The 17,671-nt window shown below is 58.6% G+C and overlaps 1 protein-coding gene across 2 annotated transcripts; it reads right to left on the bottom strand.

Moving 5' to 3' along the window:
- Nucleotides 1-1,743: 1,743 nt before the first annotated feature.
- DAPK3 (death associated protein kinase 3) lies at nucleotides 1,744-14,401 on the bottom strand. Of its 2 annotated transcripts, XM_046637681.1 has the most exons (10): nucleotides 14,280-14,401; nucleotides 13,170-13,327; nucleotides 12,670-12,687; nucleotides 6,882-7,242; nucleotides 6,537-6,666; nucleotides 6,156-6,204; nucleotides 5,474-5,500; nucleotides 4,082-4,234; nucleotides 3,326-3,371; nucleotides 1,744-2,931 (listed from the first exon to the last, which is right to left on the bottom strand). In XM_046637681.1, exons 2-10 carry the CDS (start codon nucleotides 13,229-13,231, stop codon nucleotides 2,395-2,397), a joined length of 1,383 nt encoding a protein of 460 aa, XP_046493637.1. In that variant the 5' UTR covers nucleotides 13,232-13,327; nucleotides 14,280-14,401; the 3' UTR covers nucleotides 1,744-2,394. The 2 variants fall into 2 exon arrangements, with proteins under 2 accessions (XP_046493637.1, XP_046493638.1); XM_046637682.1 differs by lacking the exon at nucleotides 12,670-12,687.
- Between the last annotated feature and the right edge of the window lie 3,270 nt (nucleotides 14,402-17,671).

Here is a 17,671-nt window from a genome sequence, read left to right as displayed (position 1 = left end):
GCCGAGTCTGGAGACCCTCGGGCCCGCACGGAAGGCCCTCCTTTTCCACGGGATACAGAGGGCACTGCAGACTATGATCTTTTGAAGTCACACGACTTACGCCCATCGGGCACCCCTGCCCCATCCCAGCCGGCTGTTTCCCAACGTGACGGCTGGGAGTTCGCTGCCCAGAGTCGTGTCTGTAAGCCCCAAGGGACCCAACCATCAGACGCCACCTACAGGCCGGACTGGGTCCCAAAAGGATAGTCACAGACCGACCGGGGAACCCTGAGTAGGTCTGACCGTCTGATGAGCTGAACTTTGTTGAAATTTTAAGAGTGGAAGTTGTTGGCCAGAAAAAGAAGGCAAAAAAGGGATGAATTTGATGATGAGTCTTATCTCGATTTTTTTCAAAATTAAAGTAAAAGAACAAACAAGGGGGAAGGTGCCCCTCGGTGTGAACAAGCTAACAGGAGGATGACGGGGCTGCCGAAGGCTCAGGATGCGGCTCCTGGGAAGGAGGGCGGAAAGGCCTCTGGGGGCCACATTCCAGACCGCGGGGCTGCAAGGTCAGCAAGGTCGCCCCCCCCCCCCCCGGGGGCCCGAGGCAGGGCGGGGCCACGTGTGACCCAACGGCTCAAAGGGACGGGAAACCCCTCTGGGACCGTTCTGGCTGCTGGAAGCTTCCATCTCACTGCAACCACAAGAACCAGAGGCCAGCTGAGCCCGTCACGGCAGCCACACCCCGGGTGTCCCCTTCCTGCCAAGGAGCACAGGGACAGGCAGCGGACGGAGAGGGAGACAGAGCCTGGCGAGGCCACAGCGCCGGGTGACCAGCAAGGCTGGACCCTGCCTGGCTGAGCAAGGAACAGCTGCAGGTGACGGCCGTGGGGCCACGTCCTTGGACTTCGGGCAGGCATGTGCTGGCAGAGGCATGCACACGGGACACAGTGCAGCTCGCAGAGGGAAGACCCCTCCGCCGGATCCCAGAGCCAGGTCCCAAGGCCCTGCCTCTGCCCGGCAGCATCCTGGTGGCCCCAGCTAGGGGCCGCAGCTGGAACGCCAGCCCACCCGCCCGGCTCCCTCTGCCCTCGGCCTGGCTGGCCTCTGTCCTGAGAGTCACTCGGGCTCGGGGCTGCACAGGTGGCCCTCGGTTAACATGACCTGCAGCAGAGAAGTCAGCCCAGAGCGGCCACCGGCTGGGCCCCCCGACTCCCGGTTCACTGAAACTGGGACCTGGGCACCTTCTCTGGGGCCCGAGGCCCTGCTCCAGGGCGGCACCTAGCGGCGCCCAGTGGCACGGCTGCCACCACGGCCCCTTCACTCCCTAGTCCAACGCCGGGTCCCCGAGGCAACCACCTGTTGGGGGTTCTGGCTAGATGCACCCAGGGAAACACCAGCACAGGCCAGGACGGAGCTCAGCTCTGTGCCGAGGGGAGCGCTGGGCCCATGGGCCTTTGCACAGCATCCTGGCTGTGCCTACTCCATGCAGCCCAGCCCAAGGGGTGCTGGCCCGGGACCCTAATGATTCAAAAGGCAGCACTGGGGAAGGGAGCGAAGGAGGGGTGGGACCCCTGCTGGCGGCTGAGGCACGTCAGGGGCTGTGTCACCAGAGCCTGGACTCGGCACTGTTAGGGAGCTGGAGAGAAGGGTGCTGCTCCACAGCATGCCCACTGGGAGGGTCACCAGGCAGAGATGGCTCATGACCCCTCGCCCCCTCGTCAGCGGGCGCCCCCACCCCCACCTCAGGAAGGGAGGAGACAGTTTCCACAGGTGTCACCTTTACTGCATCTGAGCACTGGGCCCAGCCACACGCTCCCCTATGCACCTCCAGACCCACACGTCCTCGGGAGCTGGGTCAGCTCGTCAGCTCTGGCCCCGGTGCCCACTGCCAGACCTGTGACGGGGGCGCTGGGAGAGCCGGGCGCACAGCCACCTCCACCGCTGACGCCGAGGGAGCTGCTTCCCGTTTCCAGAAGAGGAGGGGCCGGGGGGTCCAGCAGGGGCCCCTGCAGTTCTGAGCCTGAGGCGAGCCCGGGGCACTCGCAGCCCCCTCCCCGAGGCTCCGTGTACTTGGACCCCCCCCGACCCAGGTCCTAGACACAAAGGCAGCCGCCCGGCCAGGCACAAGGCACCTGTGTCCACCGTGGCTGGTTCCATCCTGGCGGGACCAACCCCTTGCAGAGGTGACCGAGTCCTGAGGCGATGCTGCCCCGGAAGCCCCCCGAGTCTGCGATGCTGCAGGAGAGGGCCGAGCAGGGGGCGATGGGCCGTGCGGAGAAGGCCGCCTGGGCCGCCCCGTCTTCCGGGGGCCGAGCCCCTCCCCTCGGCCGTGAACCCCAGGGCCCAGCGGGGGCAGCCCAGCCCAGCCCGGCGCTCTCGTCACCGCGCCCGCCCGGGGCCCGCGCCGCGGCCCTAGCGGAGGCTGCACTCCCCGCCCTGCAGCTTCTCCTGCTCCAGGGCGCGCACCAGCTCCTGCACGAAGCGCATCTCGGAGGCCACCTGCTTGGCCAGGGCCTCGTAGCGGTTCTCCAGGCGGCTGAAGCGGCGCTTGAGCCCGCTGGCCCCCAGCAGGGCGCCCTTGGCCTCCTCCTGGGCCTGCCGCTGCAGCGCCTCGGTCTTGTGCAGCTCCTGCCGCAGCCGCCGCAGGTCCTGGCCGATGCTCTCGTTCTCCTCCCGGTACCAGGCCTCCTTCTCCTCGTAGATGGCCGTCAGCGCCTCGATGTCCTCGTGGAACAGGCGCCGGCTGTGCTCGAGCCCGCGCAGGCCCTCCTCGGCGGCCGCCACCTCCTCCAGCACCTTGGAGAAGCGCTCGAAGTTGACGTAGGTGTTGTTGGGGGGCATGCTGGAGTGCGACTTGATGGTGTACTCCTTGAGGCGGGACGTCTTCAGGCGCCGCCGCTCCGGCTTCCTGCCGCTGTCCTCTCGCCGCACATTCCGGCGCCGGATCGCCTGCAGGCGGAGGAGGGGGCACATGGCGCGAGGGCCAGGAGGCAGAGGCCCGCTGAGGGCCATGTCCGGCCCTCCGCTTGCTTTTGTAAATAAAGTTTTATTGGCACACGGCCATGCCCATTCGAATACCTATGGCTCGCGGAGCTTTCTGCTACGATGGCCCAGCTGAGCAGTTATACCAGAGGCCGCGGAGCCAAAAACACTGGCCCTCTGGCCCTTTCCAGAAGGCTGTCCATCCTGACCTTGACCTAGAGATGACCCCTTTCTGGGAAGTTTCACAGAGGGGCCCTGGATTCCAGCCCCCCACCGTCCAGGCCCACTCCCCTGGGGACCCTCCCCAGATGCTGAGGGCTTGTCACACCCGCCCTCCTCCAGTGGGAGCAGCCCCCCTTACCTTGATCCAGGAATGCTCCAGGCTCTGGGCGATGGTCATTCTCCTCCTAGAAGAGGCCCCCGCCCTGGTTACCCACACGTGTGCCATCTTCCCCCGAGCTGGCAGGAAGAGCCGGGCAGAGAGCCGGGAAGGTGTTCCAGGCTCTGCCCGCCACAGCTCTGCCCTCAGGCCCCTCCTAGGGCCGATCCACAGACCCCTGCCCCTGGGGACCCCCAAACCTCTAAGTCACCCTCCAGCCCAGGGGCAAGTCCCTGAAATGACCCTGAATCTACATGCAGAGAGCATCTGCTCTGCCGGGCCCACCACGAGGAGCCCATGAGGGGCCTGTGGGGTCTCCGTGTTTTCCGAGGGTTTTTATAAACAGGGTCGAGACCTAATGTTGGCGTCTCGCAAAGTCAGGCACCCACAGGAGGGGCTGGGCAGGCGAGAGGAATGGGTGGCACTCAACAGGGAGGATCGCGGCCCATGGGAGCACCTCCCCGTGAATGAGGGCTCTGCCAGGAATTTTAGGTTTTTTCTAGAAGAAAACAGCCACCTAGACTTTTACGTGAAACTTATTTTAAACGTTGGCAACACATGAAAAGCTTCTTAAGACATGGGGTGGCCCAACCGGCGTCATCCATCGTAGTCTCCTGCCCAAGCGGGAGCCACGTCTGATTCCCAGGTACAAGGAGGGGCCGGCTCGGAAAGATGAGCTCTGGGCCCCCCGCCCGTTCTGGGCCCCCCCCCCCCCCCCCCGGGGCCCAGGGCGCCTACTTGGGGTCTTTGACGAGCAGCCGGCGGATGAAGTCCTTGGCCAGCTCACTGGTGTTGCTGAAGTACTCCTCGTCGAAGTCATAGTTCACGGCCGAGATGTTGGTCAGCGTCTCTTGCTTGGTCTCGCCCAGGAACGGGGACGCGCCGCTCAGGCTGGGAGACGGACGCGGGGCTCAGGTCCCCTGCACGCGCTCGCTCCACGACCAGGCCGCGGCCGGGGGAGCCGCGCCGCTCTGCCAGGCCCACAGCGGGCCCAGATGCCGAGGACGGCGGCGGGGGCCCCAGCCACCCCTCGCACCCGCATTCTCTCCCCCAGCCACGCCCTGGCCACCAACGGGAAGGCAGCAGAGTCACTGCCAGCCACTGACACGTGCTAAAGCGACAGCCACAGTCTCCGTGGAACCTCAAAGCATCTCCCCCAAAACGTCTAGTGACTCCAGGGGGCCAACCAGTAACTTCCCGGGGGGCCTCCTTGCCGATACCATCACGGCGCACGGCGGGGTGCCCACCAACGGTGACGGCGTCGGGTGCCTCCCTATGCTGCACTGAGGTGGCCACAGCACGCCCCTGGGACTCACGGGAACAAGTATGTACTGGTCCCCGTCCCTGTCCTCAGGCTCACAGCTGCCCAAACCCTTCAACTTCCTAAGCGATAAGAGCTGAGACGGTGGGAGCATTTAGAATATTCGGCGTCCTGGATTCTGAAATAGCTCCAGGGTGACAAAGATGCAGGAGCGTCTTGTTATTCCTAACAAGCTCCCTTCAGCCACACCTGAGCTTATGATAATGAGGTGACTTCTGGAAAGCCCTAAGGATGGAGCTGGTGGCCAGGGGACCAGCCACGGGATTATAGGGATGGCACTCTCATCCTCACCCCGACCTCTGACCTCCGACCTCTGGGGAGGAGAGCGGCTGGGCACTGAGCTAATCACCCACGGCCAAGGGTTAATGAACCCTGCCTAGGTGATGGAGAGCGGGGTTCCGGGTTGAACACATCCACACCTGGAGGGTGGCGCGCCCCAGCTCCACGGGGACAGAAGCTCCCGTGCGTGGGTCCTGTCGGCTGTCACCTTCCATCTGTGCCTCCTCCTCTGGCTGTTCATCTGAATCCCTTATCTCAGCCTCTGATCAGCTGGTCCTGGGAAGTCAACTGTCTCCCCGGGTTCTGCAAGCTGCTCGAGCACATTATCCCCCGAGGACGGGTCACGGGGCCCTGATCCAGTCAGTCAGTCAGAAGCCTGAGACGGGAACCACACCTTTCTCTCTTGCACAGGGTCCTTCACTCGCTCACCCAGCCCCCACCCACAGCTCGCTCAGCCCCGTGGCGGCCCGAGCCCCTCCTCCTGAGTCCACGGGCCCAGCAGGGCAGCAGGCAGGCCACCAGGCACTTACAGGATGTAGGTGATGACGCCGATGCTCCTGCAGAGAACACACGGGAGAGACGAGGGTCAGCTCGGCCGTGGGGCGCAGCACCCCGACTCCCAGGGCCTCTAGACGGCGGGAGGTCCAGCACCCAAGGCTTGGGGGCCAGGCGGGCAGCAGGGGTCTGCGCGACCCAGGCCAAGTCCCTTCCCCTCTCCCGCTCCGGGGGTCTCGGTGGGGACACTTCAGCACGTCTGGCTGCGCCTGCCTGTCAAGGCTCCACCGGCTGGGGTGGGGGAGGTCAGCACATTGCAGCCACAGACCACGCAGGCGTGGGACCCTCCCCGGGGCCTGCTGTGCTCGAAGGCGGGGTTGGCAAACTTTTTCTACAGAGGAGCGAATATTTCAGGCTTTGTGGGCCACCAACGGTCTGTCACACGCTCACCTGTTTCATTTTTAACTAACCCTTTAAAAAGGAGAGAGCCACTTCTGGCTCGTGGGCCTGCTCTGGCCCGTGGGCCGTAACCTGCCAACCCCCGTTTTAAGGCAGCAGGCTGGCCCGCCCACACCCCATGACACCAGGACCACAAGGATGGGCTGTGTCCCCGCCTGCAGCTGTGGCCGGGAGCTCCTGGGACAGGCAGGGGACGCGCTGGGGAGCAGAGATGCTGCATCCCGGGGTGTGTGTTGGGCCCCCGCTGCCCCCACTCACCACATGTCCGCCTCCAGGCCCAGGGGCTCGTAGTTGACAATCTCGGGCGCTGCAGGCACAGGGAGAGAGAAGGCGCAGGCTCAGGTGCTGGAGGTGTGAGGCGGCCCTGGGGACGCGGCCTCGGGGAGCAGCACAGCCCCACTGTCAGGTGACCATCTGGTCCCCAAAGAAATGAAGGCACAGGCGGGCAGGGCCAGCTCTCAGGCAGGAAGGCCTGGACGGTGACAGCCACCAAGCTGAGGTGTCGAGCTCCCATGTACCCGACACTGGCGCTGGGAGGGGAAACCCCAGGGCAGTGGGCCAGGCACCCAGGAGCCAGCCACAAGTCCTCAGTGACGCCCCCCCGAAGCCGCGAGCCGCGACATCCCCGCAGGGCCTCACCCACAAACTCCGGGGTGCCAAAGATGTTCTTGAACTCATTCCCCGCCTCGATCTTGTGGGCGATGCCGAAGTCGATGAGCTTGATCCGCGGGTTGGGCACGTTCTTGTCCAGGAGCATGATGTTTTCTGGCTGGGGGGGAGCATGGCGGTGTGAGGGGGCCTCTGCGGCTTCTGCCAGCCCCGAGTCCCGGGAACAGCGCCCCGATTTCCCTGGCACCCCCTCACTGGCCCAGGCCTGAGCCGGTCCGTCTTCTGGCCCCTGGGCAGCGATGGGTCTGGGGTGTGCGTTCTGGGCCCTGACAGCCAGCCCCTGCCGCTCCGTCCCGAGGGCCCCGCGGGGCTCACCTTGAGGTCGAAGTGGGCGATGCGCTTGGAGTGCAGGTAGTGCACGCCGTCCAGGATCTGCTTGAGGAACTGCGTGGCCTCGTCCTCCGTCAGCGACTCCTTCTCGGCCAGGAAGTCGAAGAGCTCGCCGCCCGAGACCAGCTCCAGGATGAGCACGACGTCGGTCTTGTTCTCGAAGATGTCGTGTAGCGTGATGATGTTGGGGTGCCGGATCTCCCGCAGGATGTTCACCTCCCGCTCGATCTCCTCCCGGCTCACCCCCCGCCGGCTGGACGACAGGCGGCGCTTCTTGATGAACTTGGCCGCGTACTCCTTGCCCGTGCCCTTCTGCCGGCACTTGCGCACGATCGCGAACTGGCCGCTGCGGGAGGAGGGCCGGGGAGGGGAGGGCAGGGGAGGGGAGGGGAGGGGAGAGGAGAGGAGGAGAGGTGAGCATGCGCCGAGAGGAACCGGGCTGCCACGGCCTCCTCAGGCAACACTGTCCCAGCTCCTGGTGCCAGGCACTGTCCCCACAGCCTCGGAGAATTTTCGTGGAAGGTGCTGCTATGTGAGTGCAAAGCGGCGTGTAACACGATGGCCACCTGACACTCCTGCCACAGTGAGAGGGACAGAAACAGCTCGACGCTGATCAGAAGGGCGCTGGAACCCAACACGGTGGGTCCGGCGGAATCTTACGCAGTCATGAAGAAGAACGGGGTGACTCTCCGTGAGCTGACAAGGACAGCGTCCCCGAGGACCTGCTCAGGGGCAAAAGCTGCAGAACGACACACAGAAGGAGCTCTTTCTGTTTCAAAGGCGTACAGGCTGTACCCATCGGCACAGATGGATTTACATGTGTCCACGTGGGAAAAAAGGTCTGGAGGACACAGGCTGACCTGTTACCAACAGACACTCTGGGGAGTGGTACTGAGGGAACGGGGCCAGTGAAGAGGGGTTTTTACTTTTTATTTGATATCATTCCATTCTGATTCAACTTTTCACAGCGTATTTCATCGTTTTGAAAAATCTAACAAAAAAGAAAGAAAAGCCACTGACTTCAAAAGCGCTTCTTGGGGCTGGCCCGGTGGCGCAGTGGTTAAGTTCGCATGCTCCAGTTCGGCAGCCTGGGGTTCACAGGTTTGGATCCCCACTGCTCATGAAGCCACGCTGTGGCGGCGTCCCACATACAGAACAGGGGAACACGGGCACAGATGTCAGCTCAGGGCCAATCGTTCTCACCACAAAAAAAAATTATAAAAAAAAAAGCTTCTTGTTCACTAGGCAGGCTGAAGGAGGCGCACCCAGTTTCAAAAGAAGAGAGCAGAGAGAGGACGTGGAGAACCCAGCACCCTCAGGGATGGCGGGTGGGAATGCAAAACGGGGCAGCCACTGTGCGGGACAGTGTGCCGGGTCCTCAGAAGGTTAAACAGAAGTTTCCATGTGACCCACAATTCCACCCCTGGGTGTCCACTCAAGAGAAATGAAAACACGTGTCCACACAGAGACTTGTACACAGATGTTCACAGCAGGATTACTCCCAACAGCCCAAAGGGGGGAACAAGCCAAGTGCGTGCCCATCAGTGCAAGAATGGATACACAGTGGGTCCATTCACGCCCCGGGATACGACGCAGTCGTGAAGAGGAGCGAGGCCCTGAAACAGCCGCAAGTGGACGGACCTGAACACACGACGCTCAGGGAGAGAAGCAGACACAGAAGGACACACAGTGTGTGACCCCATTGATGGGAAATGTCCTGAACAGGCAGATCCACAGACAGAGAGCGGGCTCGTGGGGGTCAGGGGCTGGGGGGCGGTTGATTGCTGACAGGGACAGAATTTTTGGGGTGATGGAATGTTCTGGAATCACTTAGTGGTGATGGTTGCACAACTCTGTGAATGTACCAAAGATCACTAAACCGTACACTTGGAATGAGTGACCCATACGGTATGTGAATTACATCTCCTGACAGCTGTTATTTAAGAGAGAGACTCAAAGTCTGTTGACCGCATGCCAGGGAGCCGCCCAATGTCCAAATTCCTTTGCTGTCTAGGAACTCGGTCATAGTAACTTGCTTTAACTCGACAGTTGACTGAAAAAGGCCAGACTGTAAATACTTCAAGCTCCACGGGCCGCGTGGTCTCTGCCACAATTCCTGTATGTTTTCACAACCCTTAAAAATAAGTCAGAGCAGGCCGGTCCCACGGCCGAGTCGTTAGGTTCGCGCACTCTGCTTTGCTGGCCCAGGGTTTCGCTGGTTCAGATCCTGGACACGGACATGGCACCGCTCGTCAGGCCATGCTGAGGTGGCGTCCCACATGCCACAACTAGAAGGACCCACAACTAAAAATACACAACTATGTACCAGGGGGCTTTGGGGAGAAAAAAAGGAAAAATAAAATCTTTAAAAAATAAGCCAGAGCCCATTCCAGGCGCGTGGGCGGGCCAGACGACACTGGCTAGGGTGGGAGTTAGTGCACAGGCCATGGCTGCTGACCCCAGCATCAAGAGGTCACGGTAACACAACATGTCAGTGGACAGACCGATTCCCAGACCGAGAGCACACAGGCCAGGCCAGAAATTGCAACAAGGCACACCAGGGGGCAAGAGGAAGGAGACCACACGACATCTTGGGGAAATAGGCAACAGCATGTAGAGGAGGAACGGCAGAGACGGGCCCTGAGGACAGGAGGGACACCTGAAGTTGGTGGCAGCAGAAGGAGGACAGGCCAGGCAGGAGACACAGACACATGAGTGAGGGGTACCTCTGCCAGGCCAGCAGGGCCCTCAGAAAAGCCAAGGGACCCGACTGGGTGTGTCCCAGTCAGCGGGTCCTCCTGTGGTGCCCAGGACACCTGCAGCTAGCGGGCACCTAGGCCGATGCCCTCACCAGCACTGAGGGGCGACAGCGCCCATGGCGGGCTCACAGGTACGCTCTGCACACGCAGGTGCGTGAAGTTCACGGCGGGCACGTGGGAGGTGCGAAACCATCTGTGACCACGGTAGCCGAAATCACAACCACGTCCACAGCCCGGGACCCGTGGACGTGGCACCTCTCACGGCAGAGGGGACTTTGCAGACAAATTAAGTTAAGGCCCCTGGGATGGGGGACGACCCTGGATTCCCGGGGCCCAGGGTCACCCCAGGGTCCTGAGCAGAGGGAGGCGGGAGGGTCAGAGGCCGAGATGGAGACGCTGCGCTGCTGGCCGTGTGGACAGAGGAAGGGGCCCCGAGCCCAGGACGCGGCGCCTCTGGAAGCTGGAGGAGGCGGGACACGCTCCTCCCCTGGGGCCTCCGGGAGGGCCCGCCCAGCAGACCCATTTTAGAAGCCTGACTCCCAGACCTTTGTGATGATCAATGCGTGTTCTTCTCAGCCACCAAACTACGGTAACCTGTTATGGCACCAACAGGAAACGCCACCACTAACATAAAAGCCAGGGGCCCAGGTAAGCCCAGTGTTCCTGCTCAGGTCCTGCCCGCCGAACCCAACAGCCCCTGGCCCGTGATGCTCCGGGCCCTCCAAGTCTCGGCTAACACTCCCCCCACCTGACATGCCTTCCCCTCCACCCCCGTCTATATCAAGCAAGCGAATTCTTCCAGCTCCCATCCCACGATGACTCCCTGACGACAAGGGCACCAAATGCCGAGCAGCCACCACGTGCCGGGACCGCCGGGCTGAGCGCTGGACATGTGGCCTGAATTTCCAACACAAAGATTCTTTTCTGCTACCTTTACTCCAAGCTGAACTAACACACAAAGATAAGTCAGAGCGGGCTCACGAGAACAGGTAAAAAGATGCTGTTACGGGCTGAACCGGGTCCCCCAAAAGTCCCTAAGTTGAAGCCCCAACCCCCGGGACCTCAGAATGTGACTATCTGGAGATGGGGCCTTTAAAGAGGCGATTAAGGGGGCCGGCCCAGAGGCGCAGCGGTTAAGTGCGCACATTCCGCTTTGGCGGGCCAGAGTTCGCTGGTTCAGATCCCAGGTGCGGACACGGCACCGCTTGGCAAGCCATGCTGTGGCAGGCGTCCCACATAGAAAGTAGAGGAAGATGGGCATGGATGTTAGCTCAGGGTCAGTCTTCCTCAGCAAAAAGAGGAGGATTGGCAGATGTTAGCTCAGGGCTAATCTTCCTTAAAAAAAAAAAAAAAAGCAGCGATTAAGTTAAAATGAGGCCACTGGGGTGGGTCCTGATCCAATAGGACTGGTGTCCTTATAAGAAGAGATGGGGACACAGACACGCAGAGAGGGACGACCACGTGAGGACCCAGGGAGGAGCCGCCGTCCACAGCCACAGAGAGAGGCCTCTGAGGAACCAGCCCTGTTGACACGGTGATCGCAGACTCCAGCCTCCAGCCCCAGGATAGGATGAGTGTCCACTGTGTAAGCCGCCCCGAAAGTGGCAGTTTGCTCAGGCAGCCGGAGCTGACCGATACAGACGCACACCCCACGCAGGACGTGGGAGCCCGCAGACTCATCAACCACAGGTTTATTTTCTCCCGAGACGGTCGATGCGAAGTTGAATTGGGAAGAAAGACCGCCCCCCCACACACACACACACACTCCCAGTTCGCTGAGCCCCGTGACCCCCGGGACAAGAAAAGGTGGCCCAGCTTGACTCTCGGGCCTTGTAATCATGGTGACCTCCGGCAGCTAATTCTCCAAAGACCGTCGAGAATTAGACCCGGGAAAGACACGGTTCTGCTGGAAACTGAATTCCAGCTCATTCCTGCCTCTGAAATCCGGAGTTTACCAAGGGGGGCCCACTTCAGAGCGGCAAAGTGCACACCCGAAAGAGGATGGTGTTCTGGGCGTGAGCACGCACTCCCTCCCCAACCGGCGGAGCTCATCTTCGTTTGCACATCTATTGGGCCCAAGCCCAGGATCCGGGGGACCCGGAGCTGGCTGAGCCGGGTGCCCAGCTCTGGCTCCAGACAAGGGGGCTTGTCTCAAGGTCTGGATCCTGCTTTGCCACTTCCGGTCTGCATGCCCTTTGAGCAAGTCACTTCTCTTCTCTCATCCTCAGTTTATCTAGAAAATTCCAATAACTTTCCCACGTGGCTCTTTTTACCGGCTGCATATTATTCCACCCACGGATGTGGTGTTGCTGTGTCGGCCACTGAAGAGGCTTCCCATCTTTTGCTCACAGAACATCCCCATAGCAACTATTCCGTCCTAGGTCACTGGGTCCGTGCAGTACGTATTTCCCCTGAATTCACTCCTGGGAGTGGAATCAGTGGGCTAAAGAGAACACACATGTGACATTTTGCAGACTGTTGCCAAGCGACCGTCAGGAAGAGGTCCTAACACATTTTCAACAACAAAGCATGAGATTTCTTCAGAGGCAAGGAGGCTGTATTTGCTACCACTCTAACAGAGAAAATTTCTTTTTTTTTTTCTTTTTGAGGAAGATTAGCCCTGAGCTAACATCTGCTGCCAATCCTCCTTTTTTTTTTTTTTATTGCTGAGGAAGACTGGCCCTGAGCTCACATCTGTGCTCATCCTCCTCTACTTGATATGTGGGACACCTGCCACAGCATGGCTTGCCAAGCGGTGCCGTGTCCGCACCCAGGATCCGAACCGGCGAACCCTGGGCCACTGAGAAGAGGAACGTGCGCACTTAACCACTGCACCACCAGGCCGGCCCCTAACAGAGAAAATCTCTAAAGGAAGCCCTTCAGGATCCCAAATGAGCCGCAAACACTCAGCAGAGGCCCGATACAGGGCTCAGTTATTTACATTCCTTTCTGGTGACATCACGGGGCCAGCCAAGGCGGCTGGGCTGGGGAAGGCCGGCCAGCAGCAAACTCACCAAATAAGGTTTGAGACTCTGCCAAAAAAAAAAAAAAAAAGGATGGGGGCCGGGTTGTCCCAGGTGGGGGGGGGGGGGGGGGTAGTTCCCAGGGGGCTGCGAGGCCCGGCCAGGCAGGAAGTCAGCTGCCTGGCTGGAACGGGAAACCTTCTCTTTTTCCCACAAGAATGCTCAACAGTTGGCAGGGGTGGGGAGACTTAAATGCCTTCCACACGAGAGGATTAAAGAGACAGACAGAGCTTCACCAGCAAAAAACTGCTAACCTCCACGGCGCTCACACCGCAGTTAGTGTCTCCCCAGAGGAAACGCACAGAGGACCTCAGAGCAGGAATTCACGGCTGGGGCTGGCTGGCCCCAAAGCCCAAACTGGTTCCCCCAGCACAGAAGCCTGACTCATTCTCTCTTGGAGAAGAGAACAAAGAACAGGAGGAGAGATGCGTCCAGAAAAGCCCCTCGAGCCTCTCCCACCCCGCTGAGCCCCGCCAGGGGGGGCTGCTCACCTGCCCAGCTCCTCCCCCATCTCATAGTGGTCTTCCACATCTTCCTGCCTGAACGTGGACATGGTGGCCGGGCTGCCTTCCAGCACCTTCCGCTCCAGCAAAAGCCCAGTCACTGCAGCCTGGGGCCGGGACCTCGGGGAGCCCCCCTAGCCGTGAGCCTGGAGGAGACAGAGAAACAAGAAAGAAGGACTGAGATGCCATTACTCCTAGGTAAACGGGGCCACCTGCTCGCCAGAAATAGCTTTCACATCACTCCACGCTCAAGTCCCACGGTCCTCGGAGGGCGTGTGTGGTTTAGCGAGCCGGCCAGCTTCCAGTGGCATCTCATTTAGACACCACGCCACCCACAAGGTCGGTGAAAGCCCCACCGTGCCACCTTCGCCCCCATAACTCCCAGCAGGCACATACCTCCAGCTTCCCACACACCACCCCAGCCTTTCTCTGCCTTCCTCCAACCCGCTCATCGGAGACCCCAGACATTCCTGCAAGATCCCCCACACGCTTCACACCCCAAACCCCGGCACGCCCTGACTCCCTGCCCCACGTCCTAACTAGTCCCAGGGCCACACAGTCCCATCTCCCTGCCCATCGGGGCCTCCGCCCCTCCTGGTCCTGATGCTGTCGCCCCACGGGCGCCCCGATCTCGGCAGGCCTCTTAAGACCCTCCTCAGCGCTGTGCTCCATCCCATCCTGAATCCCCAGGGACTAGACAACGGCTTCCAGGCTCCTGCAAGCCCCCTCGGCCCATTCCTGCGTCCCCCGGGCCACCCACTCCCGGAAGGCACCCCTCCAGGTATCAGAGCCCCCCACCCCCCATTCTCCCCCAAACAAAGGGCCCCCACAAAGGGCCACATCTGAGTCCCCTCCATGGCCTTTCGCCCGCAACCCTCGCACAAGCTCCAAGGCAGACCCCGATGACCCCTCCAGGGACCCTCCAAGTTCTTCCCCAATCCCTAACGTCCCCGCTCAAGCGTCCCCGAGGCCGCCAGGCCCCTCAAGGCCCCGGCCCAGCCCCTTCTCCGGCCCGGTCACGCCAAGGGTCCCCAAACGTGCCCCCGCGTCCCCCAAGGGCCCCCCGCCCGCCGGCCCCGGGCCGAGCCCGCTCCGCACCCTCCGAGGACCGGTCCCTCCGCCGCGCTGGCCGCCGCCGCCTCCCCTGGCCCCGCCGCCGCAGCCCCTGCGACGCGCTGACCTGCGATGACGTCACCGCGCCCGCCAGTGCCCGCCCCCAGGGAGGTGGATCCCACCGCCCATTGGTCAGCGAGCCCGTCGCTCGTGACGCCCCGCCCTCCGCCGCCTTCCCACCCAGGCCCGCAGGCGTCCGGCCCTCCGCACCCGGATGCCGCCTCGCCATTGGCCAACAGACTCCCCTTCCAGCACATGATTGGCTATATTGGACGCCGGTCAAACTTACGTAGGCCGCAAGACCGACTTCCGGCCCCTGGGCAGCCCCGCCCGCTCTCCTCTGACCGGGGTCCTGAAGCTGGGAGGTGCGATGCTGAAGTCCTGCCTCCCTCTTCCTGCCTCTCTCGGGCGCTAAGGACGCGAATCCAAAGCCCAGCCAGGGACCCCCGGGCCGCCTTAGTCCCTCAGTGGCAGTTTCCTCCTCTGTAAAATGTTACCCATATTCCAAATATGTAAATAAAAATGCAAATGAGGTCAGTCAGGTGTTGCCATTCATTGTTGAACATCCGACTGTGACTCCTGTTGTCTCAAGATACATGATAATAACAGTTAGCATTTACTGAGCCTTAGTATGTATCAATCAAGAACCTTAGAAGCTAAGACATATTAATATTTCCCCCATTCTATAGATGGGGAAGTTGAGACCCAGAGAGGTTAAGTAGCCCACCCAATGTCACACAGCTGGTAAATGGCAGAGCTGAGATTCGTTCCCAGATACGCCTGACCCTAAGCTAATGCTGAACCACCTCAGAGGCCATCGGACACTAGACCTCGTCTTTTGGCCTCTGCCGATGGCCCTACCATCATGATGGTCTCCGCCTTGCTCACTGCAGTCTGAACCCATTTGTGTTCCTTCTGGCCTCAGACATCTCATTTCTACCCCAGATCTTGGCACGAGCTATTCCTTCTGCCCGGAGACCGCCTTCCTCCGCTCTGGTCTACCTCCTGCGCGCACTGCATGCAGTTCACAGCGAAAGCAGCACCTTCTCCACACCCGGTTCCCCTGTGATTGCCTCTTACACTAGCATGGTGCATTTGTCACAACGAACAAACTGACAGTCACACGGTATTCTTAACCGAGTCCGTCCTTGACTCAGATTCCGGGTTTTTCCTATTGTCATGCTTCTGTCCCAGGATCCCACTCAGGATCCCACATGACATTTAGTCCTTTCTGCCTTTCCTGTTTTTGATGACCTCCACAGTTTTGAAGACTGGCTGTTTTGTAGAATGTCCCCCAATCGGGATGCATCTGATGGTTCTCTCATGGTTAGACTGGGGTGATGGGTTTTAAGGACGAGGACCCCAGAGGTAAAGCGGCCTTTTCACCCTTTCACGAGAGTCCATTCAATCCATGTCACATCACTGTTGACATTGACCTTGGTCACCTGGCTCCAGGCAGTGTTTGTCAGGTTTTCCCACTGGAAAGTTACTTTTTTATCCCTCCCCTTTCAATACTGTCTTCTTTGGAAGAAAGTTATGTATGCACAGCCCACACTTCATGAGTGAGGGGTTGGGACACCATTTTTACTCGAAAAGACACCTGACAAACTGTAGCAATTCAGACTTGGGTATTTGGCAGACATTTTCTCAGAAATGAACAAATTGAGCCCGTCAATCACTTTGAGGGAAACAATTGACAATACTTGTCGCTGATAGTCACATTGGAGCTTTCAAGCAAAATATTAAAATTTTTGAAACCTGACAGCTTCCTGACACTTCAACACTGTCCTGATGAAATTGCTATTAACGAATGTGATTTCTCAGTGTTGTTTAATGAAGTGTGGCAACATGTGGAAGGGCTGCAAACTTGGTTTACTGCTAATATTTCCAGATAACAAATGCACGATGTTACAAAATTGAGGGGGGGGGGGAAACCCATTCAAAGTGCAAGATAGACAAATGGATTTTAATGTAACAGTCATGAAAAGCTCATTGATATGGTTTCAGATACCACATTGTAATTAATCTTCAGTAAGCTAACACTTGTTGAGTTTTGGTGTTGTTTCAAAGAATGTCCACAATTATCTGAAAAAAAGTATGAAAATGCTTTCTCTTTTCCAAGTATAGGAATGAGTCAGGCTGGATTCTCTCCAGACAGTTGAACCAAAACGATACAGCCTTTCAGATTTAATACAGAAAGGGATATGACAATCCACTGTCTATTAACCCAGAGATTTCAAAGATTTGCAAAAATGCAGAACAATGCCACTCTTCTGTTTTCTGTTTTGTTTTGGAAAAGTTTTTCTTCCATAAAAATGTTACTTATGTTAAATGAGATGGGTTTATCATTTAAAAAGTTTTTAAAATTTCTCAATTTTAATTTCTAAATATGGTAAATACCAGTCGATGTAACCCATTTAAACAAAAGCTATTTGTTTAAACAAAAGCTCAGTAATGTTCAAGAGTGTCTAGGGGTCCTGACACCAAAAAGATGAGAACTGCTGGCCTAGAACGGTCACAAAAATAATACAATTAAATCAATAAATAAAATGAACCAAATCTAGGTCGAGAGCAAAACACACACACATTTGTAACATGCCAATGCTCGGGTGTAATTACACAAGAAGCCATGGTGAAGTCATCAGATGTCAGCCCCCATAAATGGCATTGCTGGACGTGGCAGCTGTAAATGCACATTGACCCGGGGGGGCCAAATTAACAAGCCAAAGACCGCAAGTGGCACTGAGAAATTCTTGCAGTTCAACAAAACACAGTTCAATCTTGTCTCGATTTATAGTCTCATCCCCAGCAAAATTACTTAGTATTAAGAATGCGCTGGGGCAGGCCCCGTGGCCGAGTGGTTAAGTTTGCAGACTCCGCTTCGGTGGCCCAGGGTTTTGCCGGTTCGAATCCTGGGTGTGGACATGGCACCACTCATCAGGCCATGCTGAGGCGGCGTCCCACATGCCACATCTAGAAGGACCCACAACTAAAAATACACAACTATGTACCGGGGGACTTTGGGGAGAAAAAGGAGAAATCTTTATTTAAAAAAAAATAAAATCTTTATTAAAAAAGAATGCGCAAAACTGGGTGCAATGTATCTGTCCTGCCTCGAATGCGGAAACGGAGCAAAGACCATGAGTGGAAACAGGTAACGCCAGCATGAACTCTCAGGCAGCTAAGAGCAAGCTACCGACCTACTTCTCTGTTTTGACAGATGCACAGTGCCCGTGCAGGATGTTAACATCTCTCCACCGTCTTTGCAACTTTCCTGTAAATATAAACTTAAAAAACTTACGTGTTTTATAAAAACTGCAAAAAACACTTGGTGTACGTCAAGCAACACTCGGCCGTAAGTTGAGATCATTGCAAAG

Source organism: Equus quagga, chromosome 14 (genome assembly GCF_021613505.1).
Source record: "Equus quagga isolate Etosha38 chromosome 14, UCLA_HA_Equagga_1.0, whole genome shotgun sequence".
In the NCBI taxonomy this organism is placed as follows: domain Eukaryota; kingdom Metazoa; phylum Chordata; class Mammalia; order Perissodactyla; family Equidae; genus Equus; species Equus quagga.
The sequence above is the reverse complement of the archived record's forward strand: the minus strand, read 5'-3'. Positions and strand labels throughout refer to the sequence as shown.